The 12,111-nt window shown below is 42.7% G+C and overlaps 1 protein-coding gene across 6 annotated transcripts in view; it reads left to right on the top strand.

Moving 5' to 3' along the window:
- Window positions 1–12,111, top strand: part of Vps13d (vacuolar protein sorting 13 homolog D (S. cerevisiae)) — a 256,478-nt gene that overhangs the window by 30,338 nt on the left and 214,029 nt on the right. For 5 of the 6 annotated variants that reach the window (XM_005403955.2, XM_005403954.2, XM_013504225.1 and 2 more), the window contains exons 10-18: window positions 59–227; window positions 2,020–2,121; window positions 2,270–2,471; window positions 3,351–3,530; window positions 5,074–5,204; window positions 6,151–6,226; window positions 6,616–6,786; window positions 7,889–8,019; window positions 9,349–9,481. In XM_005403955.2, coding sequence (XP_005404012.1) covers window positions 59–227; window positions 2,020–2,121; window positions 2,270–2,471; window positions 3,351–3,530; window positions 5,074–5,204; window positions 6,151–6,226; window positions 6,616–6,786; window positions 7,889–8,019; window positions 9,349–9,481 — 1,295 coding nt within the window. The remainder of the gene's footprint in view (window positions 1–58; window positions 228–2,019; window positions 2,122–2,269; window positions 2,472–3,350; window positions 3,531–5,073; window positions 5,205–6,150; window positions 6,227–6,615; window positions 6,787–7,888; window positions 8,020–9,348; window positions 9,482–12,111) is intronic. The other variant, XM_005403951.2, reaches the window with a different exon arrangement.

The following is a 12,111-nucleotide window of genomic DNA, read 5'->3' as shown; positions in this document are numbered from 1 at the left end:
TGATAGCATTGTAGTTGCTTTGCTCTGAGAAGTGATTCACTGTTACGGGCTGTTTCAGCTGCCGGGAGTGGTGGTATTTTGCCCTGAATGCTAACTTGTATGAGATCAGAGAGCAGAGGAAGCGCTGTACCTGGGACTTCCTGTTGCACCGTGCCCATGACGCTGTATTTTACACTGACAAATATTTCAGCAAGTTGAAAGGAGACATGCTGTCTGCAGATGACAAGGTGAGTGGACTGCTGCTTTGCGTTTCATCTTTTCATTCAGAGGGTAAGGCAGAGGAAATGGGATCTGTGAAGGCGAAGTAGAGTGAGAAGTGATTCGAAGGCCCGAGCCTCACACTGGCTAGAAGCGCCCTCCCCTCTCTGCTGCCTGAAGAAAGCCAGGCCTTGGGGTAGGAGGGAGGGGAGATGGCCATGGTTGTGCTAGACCTTTGTGTCCACCCTCTTCCTGTCTTTCTCTGCAAGTTGCCCGTGTCACTTCAAAGCCTGGTCCTAGTCCTAATTTTTTCCCCCCTAAAGTCTGTTACTGATCCCTGTGCCCTTTGGCCTATACTTTCTATAGTCCTGGTTGACCTCAGTTGGCCTGCTTTTAACTTTTTTTCCTTTGGTGGTGGTGGTGGAGGCAGCGCAAGGCAGAAGGGGTGCTGTAGGTGGTGAAGCAGGCTCACCTGTCAGCACCTGTGGACGCGAGGCCCCTAACCACGGCAGGGTTCTGGCTGGCGACCCCATCCTCCCCTGGTCTGCCCGCCTCAGTATCTCCTAAGAGAAGGCCTTGGCAGTCCTTCTTCCTTGATTCATTTTCCTTTTGTGTACATCAGGTTTAGTGATCGCAGTTGAGACCATTTCTAGTGTTTCAGGCCAGGTAATGTCTTAACAAACCGTTTCTTTAGTAGACTTTCCCAAGAAAAGAGGAACGTTCCTTTCCCTTTGGCATCCGCTGTGTGGTAACCAGGGCTTCACTCCATCCTGTTGGCACCCCACGAGGCCATGGCCGTGCCCTCCCCGCTAGGTTAATGCCTTCTTCATCAGTGTCTGACGTGGTGATGTAGGAGCCTTATGAAAAGGATGGAATAAACCAGACATTTTGTTTTGGATGATTTTGTGGAAGGCACAGGCAAATTTGGAAGGAGAGAAAAAAAATACAGATTGTCCCTGAGGTGGGCACATAAATATAATCTCCTTTTTCTTAATGTTAAAGAATAAGAAACAGTTCAAGATATTGATAGCTAGCTAACTCACTTTCTTTTCTTTTCTCTTTTCTTTTCTTTTCTTTTCTTTTCTTTTCTTTTCTTTTCTTTTCTTTTCTTTTCTTTTCTTTTCTTTCTTTCCCTTCCTCCCTTCCTCCTTTCCTTCCTTTCTTTCTTTCTTGAGGTACTGGGGACTTAACCTAGGGTCTTGTGTGTGCTGGGCAAATGTGTGAGCACTGAACGATGCCTAGCCCTCCACTTTGTTTTTAAACTTAGCGTGTTGCTGGCTACCATCGCCTTTTCCTACCTAGTACGAAACAAGTGAAAACGATCACGTTCTTGCTCGTACACCGCATGGAACATGAAGGTGCTAGGGCCCTGCGTACTTGCTGTGTAGCTCTGGTCCTCGGTCTCCTCCCCTGAGGGCGGGAAGAGTGGGAACCCTCACCCCCCTTTGGTCAGGTGAGCTAATGCGTGTGAAGCCGGCATCGTGCTCAACGCAGGGCAGGGTGTCACAGCAGCACGTGCACCGCAGTGGCCCACTGAAGATCAAGTACAGTTCTTTGTGTCCTTTCTGCTTAGCATTTGTCACGGAAACTGTGAAGCTTGTTAGAGGTGTTTTTGAGACCAAGTAAGAGCTGTTGGATTATAGGGAAAATGTGTTTAAACCAGAAATAGTAGTCACGGAACCAGCTGTCTACCCTGTTTCTTGGTCCTCATTGGGAGTATTGGGGCCAGTAGGTTCCCTAGTGGTACCAGTAGTCACGTGTGAGGGTGTCCGGTTCCTCTGGAGCTGCAGGGTCTGGTTTGTTTTGCTTTCATCCAAACAGGAGGAAATGCGTCGGATTGAGGATGAGCAGAGCTTTGAGGAATTGAAGATTCTGCGTGAACTGGTTCATGATCGCTTTTATAAGCAGGAAGAGCTAGCAGAGGTAAGAAATCCTGTAGAGGTTTCTTCAGGTGCGGCGCACTCCAATGCTTTAGAGTGAGAACACTGGGACAGATGGGACATGGCGCTCAGTGGCACAGCGCTGCCTGCTGCTGTCCTGGGTGCCCATTTGTGCTCCATTGTGATTGCAGAGTCTGCGGGAGCCTCAGTTCGATTCTCCGGGAGAGTCTCCTGGAGACCCGGATGGCCGTGGAGGCAGCGGGATGCTGCAGTACCTTCAGTCCTGGTTCCCCGGCTGGGGCGGCTGGTATGGGCAGCAGAGCCCCGAGGGAAAAGCGGTAGAGGGACTCTCAGCAGAGCAGCAGGAGCAGTGGACCCCTGAAGAGATCCTGGGTACGCTGGGCACCGGCCTGCATGCACCCCTGTGCCACGGCAAAGGGAGACACTTGGTTCATAAAACTTGGGTTGTTGTTTGTGCTGTGGCCCGTGCTCCTTTTATTTTTATTTATACTTTTTGAGACAAGTTCTCACTGTGTAGTCCAAGCTGGCCTCGAACTCACTATGTAGCCCGGCTGGCTTCAAACTCATGGCTATCCTCCTGCCTCAGCCTCCTGAGTGCTGGGATTACAGATATGCGCCACCACACCTGGCCCCTGTCGTCCGGAAACATTGGAAAATGGTTGTTTTGTGTTGAACCAAGACAGAGAGAAGAAATGTTTGGGGAGAGAGACTCCATGTACAAGTCCATGACTATCCATGACTGGTGCAGTCTTGAGTAGATCTGAGTGGCAGCCATTTTCAGAGAACTAAATTAAGCATGCTCACATATTTAAGTCAGAAGAACTCGAAAGCTTGAATACCAATCCAGAGGCCCTCTTGGGACCTGTGTTGTCCAGTATGAGAGCCATTGCCACAAATGGCTATGTAGGTTAATTACAATTAAATAGAAGTAAAAATTTAGTCTCTTAATTGTGCCGGCCACCTCTGTAGCCACACGTGGTTGGTCGCTGCAGTCCATACAGGGCAGTACTGTCTCGTCCTGTGCTGTATTGTGACTCCTGTGCTGCCTGTTCTGATACATGGATAAGAGCCCTTGTCGAACAGTGAAGGTTGTTTTGCATTAGCTAATAGAGTGGTCGTCCATTTCTTTGACTTCCTTCCTTAGCAAAGGGTAAACGATTAAAGAGTCATCACAACTGTGAACAGTGTCCCGGTTATGCCTTTTTTGTGTCTCTCTGAGTTTTCTTCAAGCTGTTCTTCCTTATCACGTAGGCACCGAGGAGTTTTTTGACCCCACCGCAGATGCCTCGTGTGTGAACACGTACACAAAGCGAGATCACGTCTTTGCCAAGCTGAACGTGCAGCTGCAGCGCGGCACAGTGACTCTGCTGCACAAGGAGCAGGGAACTCCTCAGATGAATGAAAGTGCATTCATGCAGCTCGAGTTCTCAGGTACTGGCCCACAAGAACCGGCTGCTGCTGTTGCCTCCGAGATGCTCGGGTCCGGGGGATTCTCACTGTTTGTGGTGGCTATAGTCTAGCAAGTCACCAGCAACACAGACTGAACCATTGCTCCTAAGGGAAGTTGAGAGTTAGAGTCTTGTGAGCCTCTGAGGCTGTTATTTCTCATATAATTGGTTAATATATAGCCTTTTTTTTTTTTTTTATTTTATGAGTTTGTGTTTAAAGATACCTTTAAGCTTGGGGTGATGGCACATGCCTGTAGCCCCATCTATTCAGGAGGCTGAGGCAGGAGAATTGCAAGTTCTAGGCAACTTAATGAGACTGTGTATCAAAATTTTAAAAAAGGGGTTAGAAATGCAGCTTAGCGGTAGGGTGCTTGTTTAGCATGCGCAAGGCCCTAGATTCAGTCCCCACTATAAAAATTTAAAGAAAGGATATTGACATGTGAACGTGTGTTTGTGTATGTGTGTGCTGTTAATCACATTAATAGCCTGCAGCACTATAATCTGTACACAAAGAAATCTTCTCTGATGGAGTACTTCCGATGTGAAATGCAGAACAGCCTGCCCAGGCTGAGGAGCTGTGCGTAGCACTCCAGCACGATGCTTGGCTGTTTAATTTAATTCATTTATTTGCAGGCCAGGCAAGAGCTCTGCCTCTGAGCCACATACCAGCCCATTTGACCATTTTAAATTGCAAGATCACAAAGAAAAAAGCACACAGAAAAGGCAAAGAACGGAGCGCCAGAGAGAGCAGGAGAAGGATGCTATTCACAGTGCGGGGCTCACGCCGGGAGGCAGAGTGCGTCCTGTTTGAACTCGGCTAGGAGCGTGCACATTGGATGACTCGCATTATTTTGCGACTCTGCCTAAAAGACTAAGAAAGTGCCACACAAGCGTTGATTGTGGGGTTACAAATACACTTTAGTGAGTAGATGAAGGTGCACATGCAATCTATGATTAATGAGGCTCACATGTATTTGAATGCTTTTTGGAACTTTGGATTAAAGATATATAGATAAATACTTGGTGGTATGGATATCCCCCAATAATTTTTGAGTTATTATTATTATTTTATCTTTGAGACAAGGTTTCACTATGGAGTTCAGGCTGGCCTTAAACTTTGTAGCCCGCTGGTCTTGAACTCACAGCAATCCTCCTGCCTCAGCCTTCTGAATGCTGGATTACAGGTGTGTGCCTCCACACCTGGCAGTTTTTCACTTTTTGAAATAGTTTATGAGATGCCTCAGTAGTTTAAGAAACTTAGCTGAACAAGCAGATTTTTTGAAGTTAAATGAAAAGCTCTTTCAAAATTAATCTTGCTGGGAAACTTCTTTTTTTTTTTGGAAACTGCTAAAAGTCCTTTATTTGTATAAGTAGATACATAGGCAGGGGGTTTATTTTGGGTCCAATTTCATGGAAGAGTTTTTTTATAGCATCTAAAGTACGTCATAAAATAGTATGCTTGATATTTTTAGAAACATGTTAGGCTATAATGTCATAATATTAACTCTTACATTTATGTTTTGTAGATGTAAAACTACTAGCAGAATCTCTTCCTCGAAGAAATTCCTCCTTGCTTTTAGTCCGGTTGGGCGCACTGTTTCTTCGAGACCTAGCTACAGAAGGAACCATGTTTCCTCTTCTGGTCTTTCCCAATCCGGTATGTACTACAGTGGCAAGGGGAACTTAGCTGGGATGTTGACAGTTGTGCTCTGTTTTAGGCAAATGGTAAGTCACATTAACCTGATTCTTTCTGATATTTGAGCATCTTGAGACAATGGGGTGGCTAGATAAGTTCCTGAATTTTTAGAGAGGCTGTTGGTGAGATTGACAGCTATGCTTTCTTCCCCTCCTGTGGTGTAGCTACCATGGAATAGTTTGCTGTATTTGGGAAGAAAATGCCATGAGTGCCACTGTTTTCTACATTTCAAGGTCAATGTTTGAATTTCCTTCCTAGCTGACAGTCATTTTCATTTATTCTGACCCATACTCCTTGGTAAGAAATCCTGTCACTCTAGAACTCCCAAAGAGAACTCTCTCAAGTCTATATATATGTGTAATTCTTACATATAATAGGCTTTATTAATGATAAGATATTTGATCTTACTGCATTGGCCATGATGTGTTCCAAATATTTGAATATTTGGCCATCTACCCTGTCCATAATTCCTTTTGGGTGATAGGCGATGGCTGGGGAGAGGGCGGGAAGGCGTATGTCAAGTTTGAAAAGTGAAACATGTTTAATACTCATTTAGCAATCATTCATTAAATGTACTGAGCACCAGGTAGTACTGTCAGCACGGAGGGCAAGACTTGGTTTTACTAGGGTTGGGAAAAGGCACAAAGCTGAGCGAGCCTGCAAGTACTCCTAATCCAGTACAAAGTGAATTTCCATTCAGGGTGCCAAGGGAAAGGATTGCCAAAGGGTAAGATGCGTGTGAGTGTGTAGTGAACCGTGGCTTCTCAGCTGACTATGGAAGGAGCTGTGTTTCCTCTTCTGGTCTTCCTGCCTCCGGTGTGTACTACAGTGGCGGGCTCATGTATCTAGGATGTTGGCGAATTGTGGTCTGATGACACTGATGCATTTTTATATGTGTGTTTAATAGCAGAAAGAAGTTGGCAGAGTCTCACAGTCTTTTGGTCTCCAAGCCACATCAACAGACAGGAGTGATCAGTATGCTGGTAATTTGTTACACGTTCTTAAAACCCGCCCTTAAAATGTCATCATTACAGATTGCTAGTCTTTGATCAGTGAAAGAGAAAGGTGTTTTCTGTTCTGAGCACAGTGTTCCGCCATGTGGGTTGTGTGGGGCATTAACTCAGTTGTACCTGGGGCAGTGTTGCAAGGCCCACGGGCCCTGCTTAGAGCAGATACAGCCCTGTCTTCATGATTCCTGTTGAAAATTAAAGAGTCAGTGCTTACAAGGCTCTTTAAAGTGTGCATAACTGTGGGCTGGTTGGAGAATAATTTGGAAAATGTCTTTTCCCCTGCTGGAATTCTTCATAGGTTTATTAAGAATGAAGCAGTTGTTTGTGCTGTGTTCCATTTTCTTTCTCTGCTCTTTCTGTAGCTGCAGACCCGGATGACCCAGTTTTTGAGATGCTGTATGAGCGAAACCCAGCGCACAGTCATTTTGAAAGGCGGCTGAATGTCAGCACGAGACCCTTGAACATCATATATAATCCCCAGGCTATTAAAAAAGTAGCGGACTTTTTCTACAAGGGAAAGGTTCATACCTCAGGTTAACTTTTTTGTTTGTTTGATCCTATATTACTTACTAAAAGCGTCTTTATTGTCATTTCTGGTGCTGTGGACAAGGTTGTTATTATACACTCCAGTGACCTGACAGTGGTAGCAAAGGCTTGTGCAGTAAGTGGGTAGGGTGGTCTTTAGTTGCTGAATTGGGGCACATGACCTTGGACAGCCTCCTTTTCTGGAGAGATCAGTGTCTGTCCATATTTTCTCTTTGTTTGCTTCCCTTCGGCATGTTTTCTTTTCTTTTTTTTTTTTTTTTCATTCCATTAGGTTGGCAGTTTCCTTGGTTACACAGGGTATTTAAGAGCAGTGAACTGAGGAGGGGTGTTCAGGAATATCCTTCTAGGTGACGGGATCAATGGTCTTTTTTACTTGCTTGGTAAAGCATTTTATATTGCAAAGGTCTAAATAGCATTGATTTATTTATGCTTCCCTTTGTTCTGAAAAAAGATTTCAGACAGTAGGCACAATAAAAGCACTTTCATCGACCTTTCCTACATGTATTTGTTTCATTCTTTATAACAGTGAAGCCCTTCTAGTGTTTTGCCTAGTTTTTGCGACTTTTCTCTTTTTTTTAAAATTTATTTTAAAAATAGGAGGAAAACATATGAACAAAGAGACATCCGTTTACAAAATACCATAAGAACAATACAAGCAATACAGAGTTACAGACAAAGTTGTAGGAAATTTGTGACTTTTCTTATAAACAGTAGCCATGAATATTGTGGCTTCTCTGCTCTGTTACCGATAGAATATTAAAGGCATTTCCTTCTAAATTGCATTGTTTCTTTCAATGCAGTCTCCGCTTTTTGAGGATTTTGAAATGCAGTAGTTGGGAAGTCTTTCAGGAAATGATTCAAAAAATTAGTGACTTGGGACTCTTCCCTTAATTGCCTCTTTTCTCCTCATGCCCGCCCACTACCCGTGTGTGCCTTGTTCCTGTGTATGCCAGGTTAAGCAAAGAGTTGTTGTTATTGATTGTTTTTTAGCATTGGTGGAAATTCTTAATGAGCATAGAGGCACTGCAGCATTTCATCTACCCGGCCATTTGGAAATTCTGACTGATCTGTATATTTCCAATCTTTCAGGGTTTGGTTATCAGTCTGAACTTGAATTGAGAGTGGCCGAAGCTGCCCGAAGACAGTATAACAAGCTGAAGATGCAGACCAAGGCAGAAATTCGACAGACTCTTGACCGTTTACTAGTGGGGGATTTCATCGTAAGTGGTTGCACATAACACTATTGTAGGGGTGACAGGAGGTGAACATTTTTTTTCTGACAAATTGGTTACCTACTTTCAGTAGGCTTGCTTTATCAATCATACTGATTAAGTGAACTGAAAATACAAACCTGTCTCAGCCATCATAAAATGAAAATGTCTTGTCTTTCACAGTCAAGGTTTTCTTTCTCTCTGTCTACCTCTCTATCTGGTTTTTTGAGACAAGGTCTTGGTAGATAGTTCAGGCCAGCCTTAAACTCACCATGTAGCCTAGGCTGGCCTCGAACTCGGCTATCGTTCTGCCTCAGTCTCCTGAGTGCTGGGATTACAGGTGTGAGCCACCATGTCCTGCCCAAGGTTTAACTTAAAAAAAAAAAATGGGTATCACTAGATCCTACTTAAATCTGGTAACAGTCTGGGAATATTTTCAAGATTTATCTTTTTTTCTATTTTCTAGTCCTGAGATTCTGTGAATATTTCACTTACAATTTTCTCCTTGTCACTTAACGGTTGTCAGAATATAAACAGATGGCGTAATGCCCCCTTCTATTCCTGAGCATGATGGTTGCTTTGTGATGTTGGGTGACCAGCTGATGTGAAGGGACCGTAGACAGGGAGAGCATCCTTGAGACTGGTGGTGCAGTGCCGAGATTCCGCAGTAGATGAAGCAGTTGGAGAGATGGGCAGGACCCTGGAGGTGTTCATAGTGGGATCTGTAGAGGTTTGTGGTACGAGGTCAAGTCCTGTGTTATGTATTTTGTGACAAGTTGTGGTAGTATCTTCTCATTATCTTAGTCAGTGGAGGATGCTCTCTGCTAACACTTACGTAAACGAGCTTCTTATATAGATGCACTTTAGGCTCATGTTCAGTTGCAAGGAAGAGCAGTTTATAGATTCCTGAGTTAGTGTTTACTTACATGTCAAACTTTAAAGCGTGGTATTTTGGCATGAGAATTTATGTTATTAATAGCTGTGAGTCAGTAAAAGCATTTGGATTTTTATATTTATTTGAATTTTATAATTTCTATAATATTTTAAGTATTAAACCCTATAAATTAGAAGCAAAGTTTCCTTAAACCACAGGCTCATCAAATCAGTATTTTGATAATTCTTTTTTCCACACTTCAAGCATTTGCTTGTAGTAATATCTCTAGTCCTGAGTCATTTTAATACGCTCTCATCTCAAACTCTGGGCTGTAATCCCGTGGAGCACCACATCACTCCGTAGCCCTGGCGGGGGTTTCAGGAATGTTTGAGCCCCTCTCTAGAGCGGTGCAGCTCAGCGGTCGTGTTTAGCAGTGATGTAACTCAGGTCATTTGTTTTCACAGGAGGAAAGTAAACGTTGGACCGTTCGACTAGATATTTCTGCCCCTCAGGTGATATTTCCTGATGATTTTAAGTTCAAGAATCCTGTGTTAGTTGTTGTGGATCTAGGAAGAATGCTGTTGACAAATACCCAAGGTATAGTGCCAGTGTGAAGTGATGAAGACATATCTTGGTAGACTGTTCTAAGTAAAGCTTAGGACAAGGTTTATGTAAGTGTTACGTTATGTTGTAGTATGTTATGTTACACTGTGTGCTGGGGATCCAAGCCTACAGCTTTGTGCGCATGCATGCTACTCAAGTGATCAGCCATTAAGTGACATCTCCCACCAGATAATATAAATATGAATATGAATATAAATATAAATATATCACATTAAAAAACCCAGAGTTATCTGTTACTTTTTTGTTTGTTTGTTTTTCCGGTACCGGGAATTGAACTTACGACCTCGCGCTTGCCAGGCAGGTGCTGCGTGGCTGAGCTAAATCCCCAGCTCTGCTTTTTTTTCATTTTATAAAGCACTTCAATATCAAACTGTGTTTCCAAGAGTCCAAATTAGATTCAGGTCATGGCTGAAGTTATACAGGGAAATGGTGAGGGCACGCGGAGGGGGCCAGGGGATGTTCTTAAAAGCCAGATGTCACACGTGGCAGGCGCTGAATCTCGTCCTGTGTGCTCGCAGCAGGCAAGAAGGTGCTGACTTGAATAGATGCTCTTGGGTGGGAACTCCTGTTCACTGACCTCTCCATCTCCGTCTCTGTCTCCATCCCCGTCCACACTCAGCTTCTTTGTTTCCTGCAGCTCCTCATCTGTCAGGTTCTCACCTAACTCCTTGTCTCCCCGTGGAAGAGCTTGGAAGCCTTTAGGATTTCTTCCTGGATATCTTTCTCAGACATTTTCTGAATCTTCATAGTGAAAACATCACCAATGCTCATTTTCCATGTCCCCCACTTAGCAGTTTTGCTTGTCATTTTCTTGTCTCTTCTTTCTTGGGTTCAAGCCCAGGGCTGTCATTGCCACCTTCAGTTCCTTAATATTGGTGGTCCTGGTCATTAAAGAGATGCAAGCTTCCCAGACTGCTTATTTCTGCTCTTCAGTAAGCTCTGGCTGAGGACTCATCCTTTTTCTCTGGGCATTTAGGTTCCCATGTTTGCCTCCTCAATTGGAGGTCATTGCCAACAGATGCTACTGCTGTAGTTCCCTCTGTTACTTTTGCTTTGTTTTATTTTTTAGGTGGGGTCTCGCATAGCTCACACTGAACTTGAACTCACGGCAGTCCTCCTCTGTCGGCCTCCTGAGTGCTGGGATTGCTGGTGTGCACCATTATGCATGGCCATCGTTACTTTTTAAACTATAACTTCACAGGATTACAATTCACAGTTTAAAACATACAACTGAGTTATGTTTGGTGTATTGGTAGAATTGTGCAGCTGTCACTACTGCTTAATTCCAGAACATTCTCATCCTCTAAAAAGAAAATCCAAACTCGTTGGCATTCACGCCCCACATTTTCCTCCTGCTGTTTCTGGAAACTACTGATTTTTCTTCTATTGCTACGGACTTGCCTATTCCAACATTTTATATGAATAGAATGAAACAGCACGTAGACTTTTATGCCTGGCCTTTTATTTAGCATAATATTCATTCATGTTGTAGCATACATGAGGATTTCACTACTTTTTCTGGCTGAATAATAGTTCAGTGTATGGATATACCATGTTTTGTTTATCCATTTGTTTATCTATTAGTTGATAAGACATCTAGGTCTTCAGTATATTGAATCAGTAGTTTCACTTTAACTATAAGGTTAATTTCTTAGGGTACCATTTGCGCTGGTTTCTGTATAAGTGTAAATACTACAAAATTTCTTATTTGTACTGTTCTTATCTCATTTGTTACATTCATAGATGTATATGATGATATGACATCTGGCTAAAAGCAAATTGATGCAAAACTAACCACTATGTACTTTTTAAAATAGATACTGTATGAATAAAAAATGGCATTTTTTATATTAAATTGCTCAGTTCTGGCAAAAAAGTTTAAGAGCTGGTACTAATAAAGGAATATTATGACTTAAAAAAAGATATCTAGGTCTTCTGTATTTCTGTAGGAATTTTAGGATTTCTTTTTCTAGTTCTACGAGGCATGGAATTTTGATAGAGATTGCATTGAATCTGTAGCTCACTTTTGATAACACAGCCATTTCACTAATAATTCTGTTGATCCGTGAACATGAGAGGTCTTTCTGTCTTCTAGTGTCTTCTTCAGTTTCTTTCTTTATTCAGTTATTTTCTTTGTAGAGGTCTTTTACCTCCTTGCTTAGATTGATTCCTCAGTATTTTATTTTTTCGAAACTATTGTACATGAAATTGTTTTTCTGATTTCTTTTTCAGTTAGTTCTTTATTGGTGTGTAGAAAAGTTATTGATTTTTAATGTTGTTTTCGTATCCTGACACTGTATATTTGAATTTTTTTATTTTAAAGATAAAAGAACAAAAACACATTAACAAACAAACAGACATAAGCAAAACAACACCAAAACAATAGAAGCAATACAAAATTTCAGACAAGGTGATAGGACATTAACAATGGTTGTTGTATTACATATTGTTATCTTCAAATTGGTTACTAAGTTATTTATTTATTTATTTTTTCCTCTGGTACCGGGAACCGAACTCACGACCTTGTGCTTGCCAGGCAGGCGCTTTTGCCGCTGAGCTAAACCCCCAGCCCCTTTTTTGTTTTTTTTTTCTTGGTTACTAAG

Source organism: Chinchilla lanigera, unplaced genomic scaffold, assembly GCF_000276665.1.
Source record: "Chinchilla lanigera isolate Chin_1 unplaced genomic scaffold, ChiLan1.0 scaffold00085, whole genome shotgun sequence".
Taxonomy (NCBI): domain Eukaryota; kingdom Metazoa; phylum Chordata; class Mammalia; order Rodentia; family Chinchillidae; genus Chinchilla; species Chinchilla lanigera.
Note: the sequence above shows the minus strand (reverse complement) of the source record. Positions and strands in the feature narration are given on the sequence as shown.